This window comes from Theropithecus gelada, chromosome 9 (genome assembly GCF_003255815.1).
Source record: "Theropithecus gelada isolate Dixy chromosome 9, Tgel_1.0, whole genome shotgun sequence".
Classification (NCBI taxonomy): Eukaryota; Metazoa; Chordata; class Mammalia; order Primates; family Cercopithecidae; genus Theropithecus; species Theropithecus gelada.
The window spans coordinates 27,224,416-27,250,417 of NC_037677.1; the positions used below are offsets into that span (position 1 = coordinate 27,224,416).

A 26,002-nucleotide genomic window follows, 5' to 3' on the forward strand; every position below is an offset into this window, starting at 1 on the left:
ACATGGCTGGAGACATGGTTACAGGCAACTGCAGGCATATTAGCTTCATTTAGCATCTCTTCCCTGTCCCTGTCTCAGTTTCAAAGGAAGACCAGGAACCTGCAATGCCTTTGATTAGAATATTGGAGCTGTGGCTTCTTTTCCAACCTTTGTCCCTGCACTGCCACATCTACCTGAACAAAACATTTGAAGAGGTTGTCTGTGTCTTCCAGGAATTAAGTGGATCTCTGGAAAGTAGTTTTGTGATTCATCTGAATTTGTGGGAATGTCTCCCAAGTGCAGGCACCAGAGCCCTATGGTGGCTAAAGCCCTGGAATGGGCCAAGTCATCCAGGCAGGAGACTCCAGGGAGTGGCAGGAACTGTGCCCAACTAGAGGGTGCATCCCCATAGCTACTCAGCACCAGATGAATGATGACGGGCCGGGTGCCAGATCTTCCCATTTTTAAAAGAAGCCAGAAATCCAAATTTGAATGTAAATGTTCTCAAGTCTGAAAAGATTGGTAATTAATTCAAGCATTTTCTAAATCACTATCTGGGCCAAAGCACACATCACTTGTGATCTCTCCTCAAACTCGTTTTTTAAAGTATAAAGCAAGATCAAGAGTGCTGGGGCACTCTGCTCAAGGCCAGAGGGTGGTGACGTGGCTGACCAGGGCTCAGTCAGAGGTCTCCTGACTCCCTGAGCCTGGGGCCCTTTTGAATGGACCACGTTGTAAGCTCTTGTTTTCATTGGCAATGTCTTTGTTTGAATTTTTTTTAAAGCCGTATTACCTCTGTACTAGATTATAAATTTTTGGCCTGAACTCAGTAGTTTTATGTCAGATTCTATGGTTCATGGGAGGTAGAATTTTAACATGACTACATTCTTTTGTGTGAAGTTGACAGTGGGCCAGCCAGCAAGGATGTCCATAAGAGTCTGATTGAGCTTGCAGATACCAAATTGACAGATGGGAGAGTTTGTGTCTATGTTATAAATTAAAGTAAGATTCTAAGCAAGAGTTTAAATATTTCTGATGACATTTTAATTTTAGTCAAGTAGCCATTAATCAAAAGATTGACTTAATGATTCTTGTTCAACAGAAAAATCTGCTGAAGTGAATTCATTTAGGCTTTTGAGTTTATGGACCCTGGAAAGGAGGACCTTTGTGCTTTTATTCTCATTCCTACTCAGCTTTCATATCAGAACAACTTTATTTGGCTTGTCAAAAAAAAAAAACATTTATTTTGTAGATATTGGAAGGTAACTCAGATTTCAGAAGAAAGTTTTAATTAAAATATACTTAGACCTTTGATTTTTGTCTTATCTGGAGATAAAGAAACATCAACTTTTAAAAAATGGTCTTAGAAAATGAGTATTGGCTGGGCATGTTGGCTCATGCCTGTAATTCCAGCACTTTGTGAGGCCAAGGCGGGTGGATCACCTGAGGTCAGGAGTTCGAGAGCCTGACCAACATGGTGAAACCCCATCTCTACTAAAAATACAAAAACTAGCCGCACATGGTGGCACCCACCTGTAGTCCCAGCTACTCGGGAGGCTGAGACAGGAGAATTGCTTGAACCCAGGAGGGGGAGGTTACAGTGAGCTGAGATCGCACCATTGCACTCCAGCCTGGGCAACAGAGTGAGACTTTGTCTCAAAAAAAAAAAAAAAAAAAAAAAAAAAAAGTAAAAGAAAATGAATATTGATGAAGCAGCTGTAGAAAATTGACCTCTTGCCTCAAGACAAATAAAAGTACATTTCCCAGACATTTTCAGCTGCATGGTTTTTCCTACCTCTGTAACTGATTCTAATTTGCCCTGCCTGTCCCTCTGAAACCTCAGAGCTTTCAAATTGCTATTTGGTTTGCAGGGCAAGTTGTAATGAGAGCCACAGCATTCCAAGTGTGGGCTACATGCCTGAATCATATTAGAACTTCATTTTTTTAAAGTTCTTAATTGTTTCAACCTATATTCATTGTAATATTATAAAAATTATTTCCAAATGAGAGCTGGTGCTCAAGTTGGTGATTTTTTCCCCTAGTACAAAATTAACAATTACACATGAATATCAGATAGTGAAAATCAGATAAAAATGTTTAGGTAATCCCTCATCCTCCCAAGAAGACACTTAGAAAAAAGTAAGAAAAAATGATGCCGTCATGATGGTCTTTGTGCTAAGTATGTTCTGGTTGCTACCAATACACATCAAAAATATGAACTTTGGTGTATAAATAGTGGTAGTTTCCCCATTTTTCAAACAAATTGGACGCAACTTCCAAGTATTCTGAAGGAGGGGTCGTCGGTATTGCACCTAATGTGGGTAATTCTGTGCCAGCCAGGCAGCCTACTGCTGTGTTCATGAGCATGGTTCTAAAATCGAAGCTGTAATGTCTCTGCGTCTCAGCTCCCAACCAAGCCCTCTGCACCTCTCTAGAAATAAATTGTGCGCAGATAGCTCTGGAGAAGAGCATGGTGTGGAGGGGATTGTGCAACGTGATGGCCTTTTCTAGGTGACGTTATGGAAAATATTTTCTTAGCAATGCACCTGAGGTCATTTTTTATACCTTTGTGGAGAACAGGCGAAAGTTCTAATCACAACTGCAGGGCCCTTCTGTTTGCCGGACAGGGACATAACAGTTAGTCAGAACTTCCAGCCATGAGTTACTTCAGTAGCTCTGGATACCCTCAACTCTTATCTCCTAATAGTCCTAATTTTAGTTCTCTGTTCATTCACTTCTTAAAGCGAATGAACCTCAGGGCAGAAATTGTTCAAAGTCATTTGTTTGGTGGAAGGAATCCTTATGTGCTTTATCAGCCACAGAGTCACAAAGGAATTTTGTTTGCTTAGGATGAGTCCGGTAAGTGGAAAGTATCTATTTTCAGATACTGATAGGAAGGGATGTGGGGAAAGAGAGGAGAGATTTTTATCTGTAGTGGTGAACTCTTATCACATTTTAGGTCATGAAGCTAGCGAGCATCCATTTGTAGAAGCCAGAAGCAATTGCAACACTTGCAAAGTCTAGGGAATCTGGTATGACATATTTATTGTTTGATTTCCCTATGAAATTAATTAAAGTTAAAATAGTATCCAGAATAATAATATCAAGTTATGCATTACACTTCTTACTGCTGGGCCCTCACTGATCTTGAACGCTTTGTGCTTACCTCGCTCTGGTTACTTTTATTATTGAATTATGTTTTAAAGTAGGCCCTCACATTTAAGTGGTAGAAACGTATTTTGGGAGATAAAGTGAGCCCTTTTTCAATCTGTGTCTTGAGATTTTTGAGAAGGGATGCACGGGCCTTTCAAGATAATTCCTACACCACTGAACATCTCCTGTCTCCCCCAGTGCTCATGCTGCCATGAAATAGTTCCCCCTCCAGGCCCCCTGCCACCTCTGCCAGCCTTTATACCCGACAGGGGCTCCACACGAGGGGTGCTTCCTGTTTCATCTCAATATGTCATAATTTGTAGGGAATTGTCTTCATTATAATCAGATTAAGTATCTCAGTGTCTCCTCTACATGTGAGAGGCTTTTTTGGTTCTTTTTGCGTATTCTTGGCTGAATGAAAACCAATTACTAATTATGTATTAGTCTGAGAACATAGTGTTTAGGGTGAATATATCTGAATTAATTAAGTGTCATTAATAATGCCTCTCAGAATTTATGAGCATATTCTTTGCTTGACTTAAAAATGATATAAATTAGAGAGGTTTATTTTTTAAATGTCACACTGTGAGATGGCTTTGTGGGGACACCTTTCTATGCCTTAATTTCAGAACCGCTATCAGCTGGGTCTCACTTATTTATTCCTTGTCCAGTAGCTATTTAGTATTCCCGTTTCTGCAGCTTAATTGCAACCTCTCTTTTCCTGCCAGTGTGAATTTAGCCTTACATCTGCAGGAGTGATGCTCATTGCAGTCAGCCAATCTCACGCAAAAAAACAAACCTGTGTTTCGCAGTGTTGGAGAGAACTTCCATGTGATGTAAATTTCAATGCCTTGCTCAGGAGAGGAATTGAGGTACCTTTTCTGAGTTGGGCTGTATGGTAATTTAAAAGGAAAGGCCCACATAAATGTTACTGTGTTTTGTGTTAATTTTATTTTTCATGAAGGAAACTGAGACAATTGGCTTTAATAAATAATTGCCTTAGAAATAGATTTTACATCCTTCAAGGATACAGTGTATGATTGATTAAGATTTAATGGAGCTTTGAGGAGTATTTTCCCTTTTTTAAAATGACAAGAAATGTTAGATGACAACTTTTCAGTTACACAGTTCTTTCCAGATTTCCACTGTGCTATTGAAACCACAGCTGTTATAATTGTAGTAGCCCATGGTACATATTTAGTTAACTGTGTATTTCATCATCTATCCTAAACGTGTACTTAATTATTATTATTTTTTTAAAATAAGGAATCTTTTAGAAGTTTTTTTAACACAATGAAGACTTAAATTTCAGGCAGATATCTTATGAAGTTGCTGGGAATCTTATCTCACAGGCTGTTAGGAATTTGAAAGTATCTTGGGCTCAGCCAATCCAGCTCCCTAAATTTTATATTCCAGGTAACTCGTGTGAGTTATGTTGGCAGAAGAAGATTTAAGATTGGGCTGAGTTCCAGGTACAGCTCTACTGTTTAATAGCTTGGACCTTCTCTAATCTCACTAAGCCTCAATTTCCTTATCTGTATAATGGGCATGATAATAGCACCTCTACCCCCTTGGGTTGTAAAGATCAGATAAGATACTGTGTCTGGAGTGCCTCACGTGGATCTTGGCACGTGTGCCCCTAGCATGAACCATAAGGTTAGTGCCAACTATGGCAGTGAGTTAGGGCAAAGCTGAGCCAAGACTGAGGAGCTCTCCTCGGCTTCCTCCCTCCCCTTGCCACATGCCAGCTCCCCCTCTGCCCTCACCCCTGCCCCCACTCTTGAGTCATACCATAATCAGGGACATTTTGGCGCTCTGCACCAGCCCTCTCCACCCCCTTTGACCCTGTTTCTATTGATGTGGACAACAAAGCTGCTTTATTTTTATGTCATCTGTGGAGCCCCAGCATGGGCAGCTTTGCTGCCCAAAGGCTGAGCAGCAAGGCAGTGCAGACTCACACCTGCGATTTGGGGGTGACTGGCACGGCATAAACAGGAACAAGAAGTCCCTCCCAGGACGCCTGGGGCCCCAGCCTCCAGCCGCTCTGTGTGAGGTGGGGAATTTCTAATATACTTGTTTTACAGGCCTGCAAGTGTGACCGGCAGCACAGAGAACTATCCTGTGTTTGCCAAAGGGGATTGACAACCATTAAGTATTTCACAAGTATAAAGTGATATTGCTCTTTTGCTGTGAGAATTTTATTGAATATTTGCAACCCGAAGGAACCTTAAATGTGGCCTCTATGTGATAGTATAACGGGTGCTTTCACTTTGTTCAGCTAACCTAAGAAAATTTTAATAAACTCAAAAATCACTTTCATCTTCATGAATTAAAAACTGTTTGGATTTCACAGTGTATGCTTATTCCTATAAAGGGTGTATGATTCTTTCCTTCAAAATAGTAATGGTTAACACAAATCTTTTTGTTTCCTTTATGAATATTATGTAACATATAGATAGAACTGTGTGTGTGTGTGTGTGTGTGTGTGTGTGTTCCCAATGTAAGTATCTTAGAAAAGTGTCAATTCTTTGTTTAAAAAATATTGATGAAAGGACAGATACAGTGGTTCATGCCTGTGATTCCAACACTGTGAGAGGCTGAGGCAAGAGGATCTGTTGGGCCCAGGAATTTGGGACCAGCCCAGGCAACATAGCAAGACCTTGTCACCACAAAAAAATTTTTTTAATTAGCCATGCATGGTGGTGTACGCCTGTAGTCCCAGCTCTCAGAGGACTGAGGCCGGAGGACCGTTTGAGCGTGGGAACTCAAGACTGCAGTTGGCCATGATCATGCCCCTGCACTCCAGCCTGGGCAACCCTATCTTTTAAAAAAATCCTGATAATAAGTGTAAAATAATGATGATAAACCACTGTTAGTTATCAATTTTAGGGTAGATCATATAGAATGGTTGGTCTAGGTAGAATGCCAAACTAATAATTTTAAAGTTTTGTGAAACTGGAGACTTTAAAACCCAATAATCTTTATTTTAAAGTCTGAAAGTTTACAGCCCAGAGCCCTATATAAAATATTGAAGTTAACAAATAGGATTAACTCAGCCTTCTTCAAACTGAGAGCTCATTGCCATGACCTGCATTTGCACCAGAATTTGAATTTGAACTGGAGATAAGCAATATATTTTAGTTTGGGTAAGAGCAAAGTAACCAGCTAAAGGAGAGAGTTTTTCAGGAAGTTAAGTGTCTTTTCAGTTATTAAGCAACTCTGCAAGTAATCCATTTCAGTAAAACTGATGAATGATCACTAAGCCTCATATACAACAAAGTAAAACGTGCTGTATAAAAAATAATATAGGGGTTTATGGGTACACTATTGAAAAACTAGTTTACTAATTAAAAGCTTCTCTTTTAAGCAGTAGATCCTCTGTTTTGTGAAGTGCTTGTTTACAAGTCATTAAATCTAGCTACCACCTACCTGACCAAGAAGTTTTTTGGGGGAAACTGGAGGGGAAATAAGGCCAAAAGCAATGTTACGCGAGTGTAAAGAATGAAAGGCCACCTGGAAGAAAGATAAAGCAGCCATAAAGTAGCTGTCAGATCTAACTCAGTATCCTGCCCCACTACTCAATTATGAAGGTATAGATACTGCTCTGCCAGGACATACTACAATATGCAAAATGAGAGGTTAGACGATATGATCTCCGAAATTCTCTTTTAATTTCAGCATCTTATGATTCCACGTAAGCCAAGGTATAAGTGTAACTATCTTTGATTTTTCTTCTTGTCTCATTTCTTGTCTTCTTTGATAATGAGGACCAAATATTCTCTACCTCTTGGGGTAGTCTGGTTTTGGAAGATGGGGAATAGCTAAAGGTTTGTGTTTCTCTGACATTTAAATGACACAGTAGTCAGAACTCTCCATCCCTCAAGGGCCATGTAGGGCTGCACTCCTTCCAAGAAGCCCATCACCCACACCTGTGAGCACGGGCTCCTGCTCTGTGCTTCTGTGGCACTTGTTGTCTGGGTTCAGCATTTCTTCTGTGCTGCTTGGTATTTTACTACATGTGAAGGTCCTGCTCCATCGACTACAGTAGAAAACTCCTTAAGATCAGCGATCTTGTTTTGTACTGACTTTCTGTTTCCAAGTGATCGTCCTGGAACTCCTTTCCCCTTTATGTCACACTCAACCAGCAAACACCTCCATCCGGAAGGACCCCTGTCATCCCCTGTCTCTGCACCAGCACCCTGGGGTCGAGCTCTGCCAGAATGAGGAATGTCACTCCACAAGTTCGCTCTGTTCCTGTATGTGAACCATCACAAACTGTGGATGATGCTCAGTTCTGCCTGGAAGCCCAGCCTGCTGTCTCTCTTTAAACTTGTCCATCCACATTCTTCAGTCCCTTTTTTAAGCTCCCTGTGTTCTCTTTAACCTTTGAAGTCCTCAGCCTGCCTCTCACTCTCAGCAGGTGTCCATGGCCCTACTTCCCAGAGAAAATAGGAGCCAGTGGATGGGAGCCCCGTGTCTTCCCTCTGTCAGTTCTGCCACCTCACCATGACACCTGTCTCTTTTCCCTTCTGTAAATAGGAAAGTTGCTTCCCTCCTCAGAGCCTCTCCTTCCTGCATGCTTGGATCCCATCCCCTCCCACCTTCTTGAGAAGTGCTACTGAATGTCCCTTCTCTCTCAGGTCCTCCCTCTGTCCCCCATCCCTCTTCATCTCGCTCCTGCCCTTCTGTGCCAGGCTCCTTAGAAATAGCCATGTGCAGTGCCGGCATTTCCTTACCTCAGCTTAGCTCAGTCTGGGTTCCATTGCTACACTCCACCGAAACAATTCTGCCAAGGTTGCCAAGGACCTCCCGTGCTGTTCAATCTGGCTGACATTTCCCAGTCCCTGCCTTCTCAAAAGTGTCATATTCATCCTATAGCATGTTTGATCCCCCTTTTCCCTTCACTCCCATTGGGTGGCCCTGTGCTTTTTCACTTCCTGCCTCAGCAGCAGTTTTCCCCTTTCTCATCCTCTTCTCCAGGCTGTGAAACGTTCCTGTTCTTGAAGACTGCTTCTCCGCCCTCGTCCCTCTCATGCCGTCCCCTCCCCAGGTTACCTCATCCATTCCTCTGGGGAGCTAATGTCTGATGCACGGACACACACATTTTTATCTCCTGCCCCTGCTGCCCCTGGGAACTTCAGACCCACCTGTCCACGGCCTACCTGACATTGACACTTAGATGTCCCAACAGAGCATGAAATTTAACAAGCTCAAAACTGAACTCTTCTCTTAAAATGCATTGTGCCAGTCAGTGGACTCACCAGCTACCCCGGCATGCATGCAGCACTCCCTCCAGCTTTCCCTACATTTCTAGTCTGTCATCAAGCCCCGCAGATTTCAGCACTTGAGCATGCTGGAGTGTCTGCTTCCTTCATCTGTGCTGCCTCCGCCGCCCTCTGCTGAGCTGCTGTCCTCTGTGTGGTGCAATTCTACGGTAGCCACTTCCCGGTGCTCCTGAGCATGCTGTTCATCCCTTTCATGCCATGCGCCTTGTCTGTTTCTGCACTGTTTGCCCATTAACAGTGCCCCCTCATCTCCAGGACTCGCCTTCTTCCTGGAAGCCCTGTCCACCTGCCCTCTCCTTTCTCCACGAGCCGTTGCTCCCTAGGGAAGCCTCGCATGCCTCCCCCACCTGGCCTGGGCCTTTTCCATACTTGCTTATGGTCCGATGTACTTCTCCCTCCTGACTCTGTCATTGTTGGAGTTCTACACTTGGGGCAGTTCTTCAGTTAATGTGTCTGCCCCTCTGGACCACAAGCCCCAAGAGGGCAAAGACTGGTGTCCGAGCTGTGCCCAGCACGGAGTGGACTCTTAAAGGTTGTGCTGACGCGAGGATGGGTGGAGAAGGAAAATCAATAAGGAAAATTCTCAGTTTACTCATTCCATGTTGACTGAAGTTTTCGTATTTTCTCCACAAAACATGTTCCAGAGCAGGTACCAAAAAGCAAAAGGATGCAGAAAGTTTCTGGTTTCCTGCTTCCTTTCTGAGAATACTCTGTTAAGCGATACTGATTTAAGCAGCCTGAAGAGGCATCAAAGCTTTGGAGGATCCGCTGAACGCATCACGTGCATTTAAATAATCAGTGTCCGGTCCCACCTCCATGTTGGGTTTTGCTTTCTCTTGTTCCACAACATATCGAAGTGCTGATTGAGTTGGCATCCAGCTTCATTCGCATTGTGTTTGTTATCACAGGACTTGGATTTCCATTATGATTTTCTTTTTCTGTTATTTTTCAAACTTTGATATTCCTCTGATAGCATAAAGATACATAAACTTTAATTTTTCACAAATATACTCTGGAAATGACTTAGTATCATAAGATGCTTGGGGAAAGTGAACTGGAGAAGCTATATGATGTTAGATTCCTGTTTTCTTTCAGTGGGTTTGAGAAGCTAGCTGTCAGCTGTCACTATCATTCCTCTGTTGTATTTGCCTTTGCTCTCTGGCCACCATTCCTTTCTTTTTGCATTTGGCCTTCTTTAGTTTAACTACAGCATATCTAGTTGTGCTTTGAATATTCTTACTTATATATTGCTTTGAATAGTCTGCTTTTTTTTGTTTTTTATTTAACAGACATGGCTCCACTCTGTCACCCAGGCTGGAGTACAGTGGTACAATCACTGCTCACTGCAGCCTCGAAATCCTGGATTCAAGTGATCTTCCTTCCTCACCCTCACAAGTAGCTGGGACTACAGTTGCACACCCCCACGCCCAGCTAATTTTTGTTATTTTTTTTATTTTTTAGAGACAAAGTCTGTTGCCTTAGCTGGTCTCAAAATCCTGGGCTCAAGCAGTCCGCCTGCCTCAGCCTCCCAAATTGTTGGGATTACATATATGAGTCACTGTGCCCAACTGTATCTACAGATTTATAACTGTCGTTAGTTGTGGAAAATTCTGAATCATCATTATTTTTTCAAATATAATCATCTTTTGTTCATCTTCTATTTCCGTATACATTTCTCACTTCTCATGGCTTAAAAAATTCTCTATCTGATCATCTTAGTAACTAAAGTCTTAAGAATATTAATCAGTCGTTGCTATCTCTGTGAGCTCATGTTTGATTGATCTCCATCTGTGGGAAGCCTGGAGGCCTGGCAGGGGGTGCTCTCCTCCAGAGATCATTTGCATTTACTTCTGCCAGGTGTTGGGGCCACTTTCAAAGGCTTCCTTCAAGGATCTCAGGTTAATGTTGAAGCCTTTGGTTGAGCTCCCAGCTTTCCTTTGGCCCAAATAAGTTTTGAAACTGGCAGTTATCCTCAGGGAGTCCCTCCTTTCAGGCTTGCTTAATGGTCCCCACACTCCATGTGGGTTAAACTCACTTTAGGGGAAGAAAGGTGTCTTGGAGATTCCCTCTACTGTCTGTGAACCCAGCAATGTGATTTCAAAAAACAAAAAAATCTCTGCTCTATCAAGCAGCTCATTCTTTCGTTGTTTGCTTGTTTTGTTTTTGTAACTGAGAATCCTTCAGTGTGCCTGCCTTCTATCCTACTGGAAGCATAAATCTTTGACATGGTTTTTATTGCTAGCAACAAGGAAAGTCAACATGCAAAAATAGTTAACCAAGAGAAAGTTCAGGTTTTTCAAAATCATGTGTCCAAAGCCATCCCTGTCATTCACTGGAACTTGATCTTACCCTTTGTCCTTTGGAAGCACATCTTTGCTTTTGTTCTTGACTCATGTCCAACCCACCTCCTTCTCTTGCAGTCCTGGGGCCACATGTCTTCCTCCTTCCCTGAATGGAGGTTCTTCTTTTGGTTAATTCATGCCCCACCCCAGTCTTTATTTTTAAACTTAGTTCCTGTAAGGGAAGTAAAGAGCACACAGATGAGTGTTGTTCTTGGAGTTCAATACATAAATCATGTCCATTAATCCAACAAATATTTACATGAAAAATTTAAAAGCTTTCTTTCTCAGATTACATTTTCTTTACAGAGGGAAGTTGTCCTGGACATGTGACCAAAGGGGCTTGGGGATGAGTTTCTGGAGGGAAGGTAGGGAGAGTGGATGGGCAAGAAGCAGGGACAGGCGGCATGAGGATTGAATCTCCTTCACCACTGCCATCCGATGGCCGCCATGGACCCAGCATCAGACAGACGTAAGAAGTGGGAATGAGGAAGGCAGGAAGAGAGATTATGATGACAGAGGGAAGGAGGATGAGTGGGTGGGTGGGAAGAGAACTTCCTGTGTCCACCATGTTTTTTTCCCCAAGGTACACATTCAAGTCAAGTCCTCCTCACCTGGATAGTAATAACCCGTGCTATTTATTTTATATTTTTCTAGATCAATGAACTGAGCCATGTTCAAATCCCTGTTATGTTGATGCCAGATGACTTCAAAGCCTATTCAAAAATAAAGGTGGACAATCACCTTTTTAACAAGTAAGTGCAAGTATGACCTTTCATAAGACTAGCATGGCTGCTAGGAGTACAAGTTTTGTGAATTTCTGTAATCACATAATTTTTCAATGGGTGGGAGTAAAGTTTTGCTGATGAAGTTAATCCTGTGATAAACATAACCATCTGTCATTTTTAGAGAAGCAACAGCAGGCTCTCTGGGATAATATCCTTTGCCATATGGCATATTGTTCTCTATGAATATCTTATACGTTGAAAGTGATATTCTCATTATAATTCAAATTTTTCAAGCTGTAAATTGCTTGGATTTTTTATCAGTTATGAACCTCTGCTCTTGTACACAGAACTTTGAAAATGATGATTTATGAACAGCAATGACTCCATCATAGAACAATAAAGACCGAAGGTACATTTTCATAAGGCACAATTAGATGCCATGTTGGGCATTGAGAACATTTCTCCTTCATTTGAATGTCGTTTTAGACATCATTATGAAGCACCTATTATATGTTAGGTGGTCCATTGAGAGCTGGAAATGCAATGATATAGAAGACCTGGCCCTGCCCTCAAGGGAATCAGAGTACGAAAACTGACACATATACAAACTGCTATAGTTCAGTGTGCAAAGTATGATAAGGGAGGGGTGTGTGCATATGTATAATTTATATGCGTGTCTGGTTCCATGGGAACAAAAAGAGGGAAACAGTTCTGAATGATTAGGGTGAACCTCAAATCACTCCCATGTGAGGATCATTATGAAATTTTTTTTGAGACAGGATCTTGCTCTGTTGCTCAGGCTGGTGTGCAATGGCGAAATTATATCTCACTGCAGTCTCAAATTCCTGGGCTCTCGCAGTCCTCCTTCCTGAGCCTTCCAAGTAGCTGGGACTACAGGTACAGGTTACCATGCCCAGCTGATTTTTTAAAAAACTTTTTGTGAAGACAGGGGTCTTCACTGCAGTCTCAGATTCCTGGGCTCAAGCAATCCTCCTTCCTGAGCCTTCCAAGTAGCTGAGACTACAGGTGCAGGTTACCATGCCCAGCTGATTTTTTTAAAAACTTTTTGTAAAGACAGAGGTCTCACTGTGTTCCCCAAACTGGCCTCAAACTCCCGATCTCAAGCAATCCTTCCACCTCAGTCTCCCAAAGTGCTGGGATTACAAATGAGCGGTATAAGCCACCGTGCCAGGCCGATTATGAAATTTCTTCAGGGATCCATTGTCCTTATGTGAAGCTGATGTGTTAGTTTTTCTCATAACAGTGTTTAGAGGCTGACTTTGAGGGAATTTTCTGTATGCAAATTTAGAATGTGGCATTTATATAAAATAAGCCTTTTAGGGGGGTGAGGGAGTGGCCCTGCTTTCCTCGGCAGTAGCTGAGAGGGAACCTGGGGGCCGTGCTGGTGGCTTGCTCCGCTACCTCTTCCTAACTCACTGTCCTGCCACTGTGCTTTTCCTTCACTGCTCCTCCTGCCTGGCCCCTTGCTTCCCCACCTCTTGTTTTTTGAGGAATGGCTGCAGTGTGTGGCCAGGATTTAAAGAGGTCACATAGTCCAAGCATGCCTGTGACAAAGGAGACAGACAGACAGCCGTCTAGCCCCCCATGTCTCCTGGATCTTCCTGCGGGTTGTACCTGGTTCTAGGAAACACACTTGTCCCTTTAGTAGACAGTGAACTCCGAACCTTTCTTTAGTTACATGTGGAACTCAGTGGTGACAGATGCAAGTCTGATTGACTGTCTCTGAGCTTTATTCCACGCTGTGACTGTTTCAGAGAAAACATGCCAAGCCATTTCAAGTTTAAGGAATACTGCCCGATGGTCTTCCGTAACCTGCGGGAGAGGTTTGGAATTGATGATCAAGATTTCCAGGTGAGTTGCTTTTGTAACATTTGCTTCCAGTAGGAAATGGGTTTTGCCATGCCTTTTGCTCTATAAATTAGGATCTATATTTTTGTCAATAAAAGTAATTATATAATAGTAGTTTTCATTTTGTGTAATAAGTTGTTAATGTTCATGCTGAAGTAAAGTGTTCTCCTGATTGGGGACCTCTATACTTATGATATTGGTATAAAAGTCAGTAGGAAAATACATTACTGTTCTTTGGAAGGAGACTGAGCATGTGAGGGTTTTATAGAACACTCTCATTTCCAGGTGGAAAGGTTCTGCTAGCAGAGCCGCCTGTTAATTTCTGCTGTCAGACATGTCAGTAGCCTGTGTGAGTGTGCATGTTTTCTATCTTTGTAGAGGCTACTTAGGACTCTCACGAATCTTTATCTTGCTGATTTGCTGCTTTTCAAGTTGGTCAGACTCTTGCCACAGCATTTTTGTCAAAGGGCACCCTTTGTGCACTGCAGTGCTGGACTGTGGAATGACCATAGCACTGTGGTCAGCACCAGGAACCCAGCATCCTGGGTGTGTCCTGTGGTGCATCTTCCTCTTCATCTTGGTTCCCACCACGTAAAAATGTGTACTGCTGCTCTCCTCCCCACTCTGGCCTGATCCTTCATTCTAACTTTTGAACATCTGTTTTAACTCTTTAAATAACTGTTGAGCCATGATCATTTTTTTCTAAGAAAGGATTTGACATTGGTTACCCAAGTTTCATATAGCGAGCCAGATTCGTAAATGGCTAAGGATTTTTTTTAAAAGCGGAAATCTAAGGGACAGGTTGAACATCCCCATCAGAAAATCTGAAATCCAAAATGCTTCAAAATCGGATATTTTCTGATCAACATGATGCCACAAGTGGAAAATTCCACAGTTAAGTGCTCAACACAGCATTCGTTTCATGTACACAATTATTTAAAATATTGTATAAAATTGCCTTCAGGCTATGTGTATAAGGTGTATATGAAATAGATAAATTTTGTGTTTAGATTTGGGTCCCATCCCCTAGATATCTCATTATCTATGCAGATATTCTGAAATCTGAAAAAATCTAAAATACGACCGGCTCCAGGCATTTCAGATAAGGGATGCTCAACATATACTGATTTAAGTCCCTTCAAATCTAGTCCTAATTTGCCCTCAGTTTAAGATCTGAATTCATCCTGCATTAAGTGACATATTGCCACCCTGGGTGACTACAAATTGAATACTGATACAGCTTACCCTGTGTTTTCCTCCGAAGAATAGGGTCCCTGAGGCAAACTGAGATAGTTAGCACACTTTCCTAAAGATCTGTGCTCCCACTGCCCTCTGTGTACCATTGCCAAAAATTTCCAGGAATTTCTCACATGTTTGCTGAGGCATGAGAGAGGCTGCCACGTTTGGAGAAAGCAGTGCTGACCAGGCTGCCAGTGACACTGTCTCACGATAGCCTGAGGTTGTGGTTTGCATGGAGGTCCAGACCCTGAGCTTGAGGCTCTGTGTACACAGAAGAGCTGAGGGCTGGCTAGTGGGACAGGAAGGATGTGGTTGCTCATTTGCTATTAAAACTGCATGGGAGCCAACACTCATGTTAGGGCATTTCCTTTCTTTTCTTGAGACAAGGTCTTGCTCTGTCGCCTAGGCTGGAGTACAGTTGTGTGATCATAACTCACTGCAGTCTCAAACTGCTGGGCTCAAGTGATCCTCCCACCTCAGCCTCCAGAGTAGCTAGGACTCCAGGTGTGCACCACCATGCCCAGCTAAATTTTTTTTTTTTTTTTTGTAGAGATGGAGTCTCACTATGTTACCCAGGCTGCTCTCCAACTCCTGGCCTCAAGCCGTCCTCCCAGAGCATAAGCCAGTGCACCTGGCCTTGGGGCTTAATTTTTAAGAGAGAACTTAGATCACAATTATGGACTTGAAGTTTACTGCTGTAAAAATAATTAGCTTTTAACAGATAATTATTAGAATAGTAAAAAGCATTTCTCTGAAATTAAAATTAATAATTCTGTATCATTTTAGAATCATTACTAAATTTAAAGAGGCCACATGAAAATGAACTAGGTGCTTTTTTTTTTTTAAAGGAATTAACAGCAGATACCTTCAGTGTCTTAAGAAAATCTCCTCTGCCTTAAGAAAAGCTGAATACCAGTGTATTCCTCCTTCTGTCCACATCCTTTTTTTGTTTGGCTGGGTGTTGCTTTAATAAAACAATTTCACTGGCATTTCACAGAAACTGACTTTTGAGGGCCCATGCATCTTATCTTGTTAGATATCTCAAAGCATTATTGAAATGAAGTCTTTCTATTTCTTGTCATAATCAACTCTGTCAAATGAGATCCAAAATGAACCCATTATGTTCTGAGTTCTGCACTGCAGCAAAGAAAAGTCATTTTTAAAATTTCCTCAAATGACCAATTTAGTTGCTGAAATGCAAAGACATGAAGTGGTTTTTCTTCCCTTTTTTTCACCCTACAAAGAAAACTACGTAAGTTGATATTGAAGTCAGTGCAAATTGCTGAGTACAAACTTTGAAGGGAAATTAGGCAAGTGGAGGATGATTCACAAGTAACTAATTGGCAAGTCCGCTAAACTCTTCACATGAGAGCTCCTTGTTGGGGAGAGTGGTGTGAGTGTGATTAATCATTTGAACACTCCTCCTTTCCTTAGCTCTGCCTGCTGCTTTTGGCATTTAAATTGCTGCTTTCTCTTTGGCAACTGTATTTCTATTTTTAAAAAAAAACTGTATGCTCCCCTCTATAAAAAAAGAAGAAGAAGAAGAAAAGTGTGTATTCAGTCACTTCAGTACTCCAGAGGTATACTTTTCTTCCCTCCTCAGTCCTGTATTTCTTTCCCAGTGTCTGTACCTCCTAAAATTCTTCAGCAGGGTCAGGGACCCTGAGTTCCAACTGAAAACAGGATCATAAATCTGGGGCTGTATCCCAGTCTATCGCTACTTGGCTTGGAAGAAAGGAGGGCAGTTGTAACAGCTCTGGCTCCAGGGTCACCTTGCAGGCCCCTGCATACTGCAGGGATTCAGGCAGAAGACGGGCAGGGGCCAGGACCTGGGGCTCCAGCTGCCTGGCACATTGTTACTGCCCAGACGGTTCAATCCTCATGCCCCGTCCAAGTAACAGGTATCATTTGGCACATGTGACACCAAATGACTAAAAACAACCTTGTTTTCCTCTCCCAGAACTTGCTAATGTGCCTTTGCTGAGTAGAGTCTCCCACCGGCCGCCGCTGTCACTCCTGGGTACTGGTTACTGAAGACTGCATACATCAGAAAAAAACAACTCTTTTTCTGAGCTTATCAGTGTGAGCTGCTTTTTGAGTACTCTTTCCCAACTGACTTGGAAAGTAGGATCAGTGACCTAGGCTCTCATGGTGTTTTGGAGGACACTGGATAGCAAAAGGAGACCAGGCATTGCCTGCTGTGTTTATTTTTCCAAACTGCTTGCATTTTGGACCAGCGGCTCTAAATCAATGTGGTGATCAGGGGCTCTATCATCTGGTTTATTTCATATTCAGACCTTTCCATTCAGCCGAGTGGGTAAATGGTCCCGACTTGTCTTGTTTGTGTGACCACCTTTTTGCTACACCTGAAAAAAGCAGGTATTGGTCCGCGGAGATCGCTCTGTTTGAAGTAGAACATAGTTAAGTAACCTATGCAATTGACCGCTACTGGTGAACTTAAACTTCTTTAAAAGTTTTTAAGATAAATGAAAAGGATAATGAAATGAAAAATGAAAACATTCCTGCTTTCTCAGTAAACATTTGTATCTTTCCTCTGGTTTTAATTTCTGGAATATCTTTAAAAATGACTTTTCCTTGTTGTTAAAGACAAATTCAAAGAACAGTTCTAGAATATTCGTTGTTAATGGCAGTACCATGTAACATATATATGTAAACCTCTGTGTGTGTGTGTGTGTGCGCGCGTGCTCATGCACGTGTGTAACCAGTGCTTCTAGATTCAGAACTTTTTCCAATTCATTAGGGCATTTTTAAATTGCATGATTGGTTTGTAATATGCTCAGGGTTGATTCAGTGTTGAATCAGGGTTCTGATCATTGTTTGACCAGCATGATATCCATCGTCATACTTTAAAGGTATGTTTCAGGACGAATGCTGCCTGGGAGGCCTCTTCTATGACTGTAGCTGCAGTTCTATGTCTACCATTACCTCTGCATCCTTAATCCCTGATCACCCTTAGGTCTGGGATTTCATGCATAATTATCAAATCAAAGTATTTATTTGTACCTACCACACGTCAGGCTCTGTGCTAGACGTTTTAGGGAATGCGGAGAGAAGAAAGAAAGGTGAAGCATCACTTTCTTTAAAAACTATTATGTACCAGATTCTATATTAGATGCTAACGAGATTTGCAGAAACCCAGCATCTTGATTTGTAGTGTTCTTCATGAAAATCTGCACCTCTCTTTCCAGTCTCTTAGGCTTATTTGATTGTCTCTTATGCTCAGACCCAGAGAGACTGGAAACAGAGGGTACAGATTTTCATGAAGAACATTAAACAGCCCTGGGAAGTCAAATAGAGGCTTCAGTTACATTTAGTAGCTGCCAGAGAGGGTTGCCTCCCAGAAACCAAAAAGTTATGCAGGAGGGAGCTGATGCTGTTAAACCTAAATAGACCACACATTTGAAAGTGAGGCCTCTTGTTCACTGTGGAGGATAATATCAGGTTTACTTTTCCCCTACTGTGTCTCCTGAATTAGAATCCCTCATTATTCACATCTGATGCCCTTTCTTCTTTGTGTTTGTAACAGAGAATTCTAATTTTAAAATAATTAATTTTAAGAGCTAACATTTTAAACTTTTGATGTTCTTATTTCAAGTTTAGAAATAAAATTCTAAAGTCTTAAGACCTTCAGTGTATACTAAACTTGAAGTGGGGTAGCAGGAATTCTGCCTTCATCTCTAGAATATCAAGTCTACCCTTTGAAACTTTCACTCGTAGATTTCTCACTTTGACTTTAAACTGCCTGAGGGCAGGAGCAGTGTTTGTGTTTCCTGACCGCCTGTCCCCGGTTTAGCACAATGCTCAGCTCAGCAGACACTTAAGAAATGTTTGCAGTCAGGGCAGCGGCCACACCTGTAATCCCAGCTACTCAGCTGGCCAATGCAGGAGGATCTCTTGAGCCCAGGAGTTCGAGACCAGCCTGGACAACATAGTGAGACACCATCTCTAAAAATATGAAAAATAAATAAGTAAATACTTCCACTTAGTTGTAGAAGAAAGTGAGTGAGGGCTAATGGAGACTTTGAAGAGAATTGAACCCTCTGGGCCCAAGCAGAAGACAGGAGAGCCTATGAAATGTGAAGGTATTTGGATGGTAGCAGAATGGTGGGAAATAAAGATGTTAAAATAGCAAGAGACACAAAGACACCAGGGACACTGGGCCGATTCTGCTGCCAGTGAGCAGCCCTGTAGGTTTTGCTCGGGGGAATGGCGATGTCATGAAATCTGTGTTGTCTTTTCTTTTTTCTTTTTCTTTCTTTTTTTTCTTTTCTTTTTTTTTTTTTTTTTTTTTTTTGAGACAGAGTTTCACTCTGTCGCCCGGGCTGGAGTACAGTGGCACAGTCTCGGCTTACTGCAGCCTCCCAACTCCTGGGCTCAATCGATCCTGCCACTTCAACCCCCTGAGTACCTGGGACTACAGGTAAGTGCCACTATGCCCAGCTAATTTTTGTATTTTTTTTTTTTTTGGTAGACACAGGGTTTTGCCATTGTTGCCCAGGCTGGTCTCGAACTCCTGGGCTCAAGCGATCCACCCACCTTAGCCTCTCAAAGTACTGGGATTACAGGTGTGAGCCACTGCACCCAGCCAAGGTCTGTATTTTCTAAAGATAACTGCATTGTAATTTATAGAATGCATAGAAGGGAGATAAGAAAATCAGGAGGCTGTGAAATCCCAGTGAGCCAAGCCTCTGTCACCCACTGTGTAAAGCATGGAGCAGCATCAGAAGACATTGAGAGAAGTAAACTCACAGGTTTGGTGGCCAGTGGCAAAGGACAAGAGCCACCGACGCATTGGGACCTGAGAGGCTGAGAGAGCAGGGATGCGGGTCCCGGAGGGAGGGAAGTTGGGGGTTGCAGGCGGATAGAAAGGAAGATACAGTTGAGTTTTTGACCTGTTGACTGGCCCTGGTGGTGGGATACCCGGTGAGGCTTGTGGCCTGCATTGGGCATCCTGGCTCACAACTCTGGATGAGGTCAGGAGCAGAGGTCCAGCTGTGGGAGGATTGGCACAGACGTGCTTGTGGGACTCCTCCTTGGTCCAACTCTTAACCCTCAAACTACGCCATCACCCCCGTGCTTGCTCCTCGAATGCCCAGGCACTCTCATTCCTTCGTCACCAGTTGTTGCCTGTTGGGTTTGCTCCGTTTGTCCTCACAGGTTGGCTGCCCTGGAAGGAAACTCCCACTCAAAGATGCACCGAGGCTGAGACCCAAGGGAGGCCCCTCTCTGATTGGACAACCTTTTGATAGACTGGGGGAAGCTCCCTCACAGCCCATCAGGGTGATCAGGCATTTCTTGCACTGTTTCAGGTCCTTTTTATGATCTGCGCAAATGACTGTTCCTACCACCACCTGCCCCCACCTGGGACCCCAGGCTTCCTGTTAGCCTGTGTTTCCTGCCTCAGACCTGCTTTGGGTTTTGCCTTGTGGCTTTTGACAGAGAGCTGACAGCCAGTCATCCTTGCCACTGGGTGCTTCTCTCCAGGTTAAATGCTGTGTTTACCGTGAGCCCTGGGGACAGGTCCCTGGTATTTTAATCACCGTCAAACAGCAACCTGAGGTTTTAAAAGATGATCTCATGGCACTCTGTGAAGTTTCTGCAACTCTGCTGCTTTCTCTGTTGGTCATTGCCTTTCATTTTTATATTCTTTTTTTCTGATAAGTTGTTTCATTATTAATAAGTGTTAAATTGCACTGTGTCTTGCTCCCTTCTATAGTGAAAGCTATTCTTCGCTTGAGATCACAGCTTAGACTTTCTTTGAAATTCCCCAAGAGCTTAACACAGGGCTTTGAACACAGTGGGCATTTAATAAATCCTTGATGATGATGTTCAAGTTCACACGTTGGTCTTTAACTCTCTGGCGAGGTCAGAGGACCATCTGTGCTCGCTCACATATGTCAATCGCAGACCCAGAAAGCAGCCTTCTCCAGGCAAGTTGCTCCTGTCTCCTGGGCTGTGTGATTCGAGGCATGTAATCGTAATCCTGAGCTGTCAGCAGGGCAGTGATTGGTTTCCAGGTTTCAAGTCCAGGAAACAGGTAGCCAGGTTGAGGAAAAGAATATTTCCAGGAAGTTAGAAGACCTGGTTGAGTCTTGGATCTTCGGTGACTGATGCTGTGACCGTGAGACACTCACTCACCCCAGGTGGGTCTGAGTTTCCTCGTCCGTAACATGAGGAGTGGGACACAGTGCTCTCTGAGGCGCCCTAGCTGTCAGGTCTCTGAATCTATTACTGTGCCCCCATGAGGAGATGGCTATCATGTGAGTTCTTCTGCACGGTATTGACATGTTCCCATATACGAGGGTGGCTTCACACATTTGAGCATGGCAAAGTTTAAATGGCCCCTCCTTCAACTAAAAATAAAGACTTTTCATACATAATTTTTAGCAGAATGTATACAAATGACTATCAAAATGGAAAAAAAAACAAAAATTATACAAGACTTACATGATTAGTTCAAGAGATTAAATATGCAAAATGCTTGGTTGTTGAAAAAATACAGGGAAAAGTAACTTATTAAATGAGGACACTTTTATGAGAGAGATAAAAGATTGGCGGTAAGAATGAGCTAATTAAATTGACATTTATGTTTCCTTCCCCCTTCTGGGGGCTCCACTAATCCTGGATCTCTGACTGCGGAAATAAACATCTTCAACGCAGACGTTTAGAGGAAGGGGGAAAGGACAGCATCATTAATCCTTTTCTTAAGGGAAAGGACAATAAATTTCCAGTTATAAATATAAAAAGGCATTAAAGAGGGAGCTTCATCTCTCATTACCTTCCCTTATTTGCTGTAGAGAGGACCGAGGTAGCACCAGAGCCTCAAACACAGCTTTTAAGGTTTGAGCTAGGATAGTGTAAGATAGGAAAGGTATTTATTTGGCTATGGGAAAAGTACATTTATTCACCAAGTTGCACAATAGGCAAAAATGAAGTAAATTGTCATCCTCTTACCTGCCCTGCACCACACAGCTTTGCCATAGAACTTGAATGTTTGTCCAACTGTTCGTTTTTCTCTAGCTCCCTGACTATGCTAGGAACAAACTTAGAAGCAACATTTATTGGCTGTGATGTGTCCACTGCAATTGTGTATGCGTGCTGGTCTGAGTAGAGAGCACTTGCCAGGTCATCTCACTCATCCAGAGACAGCCCGGGGGCTGCGGCTGGCACAGTGCGTCACCTCAAGGTGGATGACTGTGTCTAGGGTGCTTGCAAGATCAGTGTTGGGACCAATCACAAATACCTGTGTACTGTATGGTTACATCCGTGTGAAATGTCCAGAATGGGCAGATATATAGACACAAAGATCAGAGGCCTCTCTAGGCTGGGGGATAGGGGAAGGAATGGGAGTGACTGCAGATAGGTTCAGCGTTTGTTTTTGGAGTCATGAAAATACTCTAAAAATGATTGTGATCATGGTTACATGATTTGGTGAAAACATTAAAAACTATTGAATTGTATACTTTAAATAGGTGAGTCGTATGGTATGTGAGCCATATCTCAACGAAGAAGAATGCTCAGTTTGAAACTAGCTTAATTTATTCAATAAGAGATATTTTTTCCCAAAAGGTTGAAACCAGTTTAATTTATTCAATAAGAGACAGGTTTTCCCAAAGTTGATTTTGGCTGTTCTTCTTTTGGGATGGGTTATGGTATCAGTATTTTTATTTAGAACAGGTGACTTTAAATCATTTCATAATTTATAATATGAAACTATCAAATGTATAGAAGAAAAGGAATAACCAATGAAGAAAGTGAATTTTTGCAGTTTGTGCATGTTTATTAGATTTTTTCCCATAAACTAATAGTAAATCATCGTCCATTTCCTAAGTCTCTACAAACTGACAGCAGAATAATAATTAGAAGAATGAGCAGGAAGCTTAGAGACCATTAAGTCCAGCTGTCTTTCTTTGCAGATAATCAGATAACAGAGTAAGGGATGTGGGAAGGGTGAGTTGGAGGGAGGACTCAAAGCCCTGACTTCAGCCCATTGCTGTTGAGATGGATCACCCTAACACTCTGAGGCTGCTTCCTGGGTCCATTCTGTTTTGCCGTCATCTATGTCCTTTGCCCACCTCTGGTTTGAGAGGTCACAGGGAAGTGAGCAGGGGCCAGCAATAGAAGGAAGACCTTGTGGGCTGGGAATTTTCAATCTGAAACTTTCTTGTGAAATTTTAAATTCTCCTTTTAACATGTAAGTTATTATTGAAGCCTTTAGGAAATAACTTATTGTCACTTTTGTTAGTGACTGATAGGTGCAGAATCCCCAATGTTGTCTGTTTGTTTTTATTTTTTAACAGAGTCTCTATCAACTAGGCTGGAGTGCAGTGGTGCAGTCATGGCTCACTGCAGCCTTGAACTCCTCAGCTCAAGTGATCCTCCAACCTCAGTCTTCCTTGTAGCTAGAACAACAGGCACACACCACCATATCCAGCTAATTTTTTAATACTATGTAGACACAGAGTCTTACTATGTTGCCCAGGCTGGTCCCAAACTCCTGGCCTCAAGTGATCCTCCCACCTCGGTCTCCCAAAGTGCTAGGATTACAGGCATAAGCCACTGCGCCCAGCCCCCGGTTTTGAATTTAAATAAATTGCAGACCATATAACTCTCCAAGTGTGTCCATGACAAGGAATTTGTTTTTTAATGAGAGGAGATCTCTCCAAAACCTGGGTGGATTTCATTGGGTAATTTTATCTGGCTGCTTTCTCATGAAGACAGGTAGATAAGGGTAAATGTTCCAGAAAGTGAATATTTTACTCTGGAGATGAAGAGGACTAAACCAACCCTCTAAAGGGTGTTTTTAAGGCCTTAGATAGGATCAGCTTCATCTCAGATTTGTCCTTTTAAATTAGGTGATTGAGAGGACAAATAATTTTTCTAAATGGTGCCTTCTGTTAGGCCTTCTTTTTCCCATGTAGAGCTGGTCTTAACTTGTATATTTCATCTTAATTTCTTTTTTTCCTGTTCTCTTTTTTTTTAATCCCCCCAGCTTAGTAATATTCAGAGTGCATATAGAGTATAAAGTAACCCAGAATTCAGCACTCCCAGTATAAAAGATTGCTCCTTTCAGCTTTGACATTGTTTGTGAAGAAAATCCATGCAGTTTTAAGCAGAAAAAGTGGATGGGACATTTCTTATAAAGGCAGAAACCAGTGACAGGAGGAAAACAAGAACCTCCAACAATTCTCAGACCACATAAACTAATTTAAATAGATATGATGCAGTGTGCCACATGGTCAGAAATGTGAAGAATTCTTAGGGTTGACATCGTCACCACAGTCAACAGGACTCATAAGAAATGCTAAGTGCCGGTCCTCCTTCAGCCCTGTGTTACACTGTGTGAGTGCCTGACTCTGGGTCCAGGGCTCAGCAGCACAGTCCGCCTGTCCCAAATGCTTATTCCACAGACTCATCTGTCTCAGCTCCTGCCTGGAGAGAAGACAGCTCCTACTCTTCCTACTCAGTTAATGTAAAGTAATGAACAGTCCTAGAATGAGTCCAGATAGCTTTGTACACTTGTTAATAAAAGTGTAAATAACAGACTCTGGACTGCATTAGCACTGTGGCTGTTATTGATGATATTTTCTACACACTTTACTTGGCAAAACCGAAAACCTAAAGACAGGTTTGGTTTTGTGCCAGCTGGCTCACACTCTAAACTGGCATTAGAAGGTGTTTGTCACTATGGAAAAATCGACTGTCCCTTCATAATGCCCACCATACTCTAGAGCCCAGGCGAAGAAACAGCATGGCAGGGGGAGATGGAGGCTCTGGGTGGGGCCCCTGCAGCCCTCCGTGCTCACCAGCCCACCTGATGTTGGAGAACTGAGTTGGGCAAGTCATTTCTGCTCTCTGGGTCTGTTTTATCTGTATATTGAGTGGTTTGGAGTCATCTTCAAGGTTGCTTCCAACTCTAATGCTCTTTGAGATTTATTTAAACATGGAGGGACCCCTTGAAGGCACCTGAAGGTCGCTCCCAAGCTCTGTTTCCATCAAGGGCCTCCCAGCTTGTCCAAGCATCCAACATCATGCTGTGATTCCTTTTTTGGTTGCGACAAAACAAAGCACACTGAGGAGTTTCTTACTCAGTGTCGGTAGATACAGTGTTCGAGGCAGCACAGTGACTGTGTTGAAGATATAAGGCCTCCTTCGCTGAGCTCATGTGCTCGTTCTGGCTGATGTTGTCCTGAATACATCTGGAATCTGTGAAGTGTTATTTTCACTACATCTTCTCCTTCTTCTCGGCCTGAGTGTCCTAAACCATCATTAGGCCCCTGCCGAGGTGATGGTTGTACTGTCCTCTGATCGGACTCTTTCTTGGGACAGGTGTCCTGAGTCACCTTCTGAGGCCCATGTTTTACAGCAGTTCCTAGACCTAGAGCGAGTCATGTCTTCGTGTAAACCTTTTTTGTTTTTTTTTTTTTGTTTTTGAGACGGAGTTTTGCTCTTGTTGCCTAGGCTGGAGTGCAATGGCACAATCTCGGCTCACCGCAGCCTCTGCCTCCCAGGTTCAAGTGATTCTCCTGCCTCAGCCTCCCGAGTAGCTGGGATTATAGGCATGCGCCACCATACCTGGATAATTTTGTATTTTTAGTAGAGACAGGGTTTCGCCATGTTGGTCAGGCTAGTCTTGAACTCCATGTTGGTCAGGCGAGTCTCGAACTCCTGACCTCAGGTGATCTGCCTGCCTTGGCCTCCCAAAGTGCTGGGATTACAGGTGTGAGCCACTGCACCTGGCTGAGTAAATCCATTTTTAGAGTCATAAAAGTTCCAAGGTAGAGATCTCATTCAGCCCATTCTGTCCCCGGGCTTATTCTCTATCACTTTATAGACCCGGAAACTGAGGCTCAAAGAGACTAAATGCTATCTACAAGAACTGATGAATGTTCTAGATCCCCAACCAGTGCCCTCACCATTACACGGTACTGCCTTTATTTTTTATTTTTATTTTTATTTTTTTGAGACAGAGGCTCACTGTGCCACTTAGGTTGGAGTGCAGTGGTATGATCTCGGCTCACTGCAATCTCTGCCTCCCAGGTTCAAACAATTCTCATGCCTCAGCCTCTCGAGTAGCTGGAATTACAGGCATGCACCACCACACCTGGCTGATGTTTGTATTTTTAGTGGAGACGGGGTTTCACCATATTGCCCAGGCTGGTCTTGAATTTGTGGTCTCAAGTGATCCACCTACCTCGGCCCCCAAAGTGCTGAGACTACAGGCATGAGCCACCGTGCCCTGCCTGTATTGCTTTTAAAAACACACATCTGCCTTGGAATAGGGCAAGAAAGTAAATAATAATAGTAAAAATACATAAACAATTTTACTTTATTATAAAGGCTACAAAAAGTCTATGATTATAATGACAGAAGTATAGTCTTGTCTTTG

General features: G+C 42.7%; 1 protein-coding gene across 4 annotated transcripts in view; it reads left to right on the forward strand.

The window, feature by feature from the left end:
* The window catches only part of PIP4K2A (phosphatidylinositol-5-phosphate 4-kinase type 2 alpha), a 179,662-nt gene that overhangs the window by 96,352 nt on the left and 57,308 nt on the right, over positions 1-26,002 (forward strand). For all 4 annotated transcript variants that reach the window (XM_025397160.1, XM_025397159.1, XM_025397161.1 and 1 more), the window contains exons 2-3: positions 11,414-11,511; positions 13,260-13,356. In XM_025397160.1, coding sequence (XP_025252945.1) covers positions 11,414-11,511; positions 13,260-13,356 — 195 coding nt within the window. The remainder of the gene's footprint in view (positions 1-11,413; positions 11,512-13,259; positions 13,357-26,002) is intronic.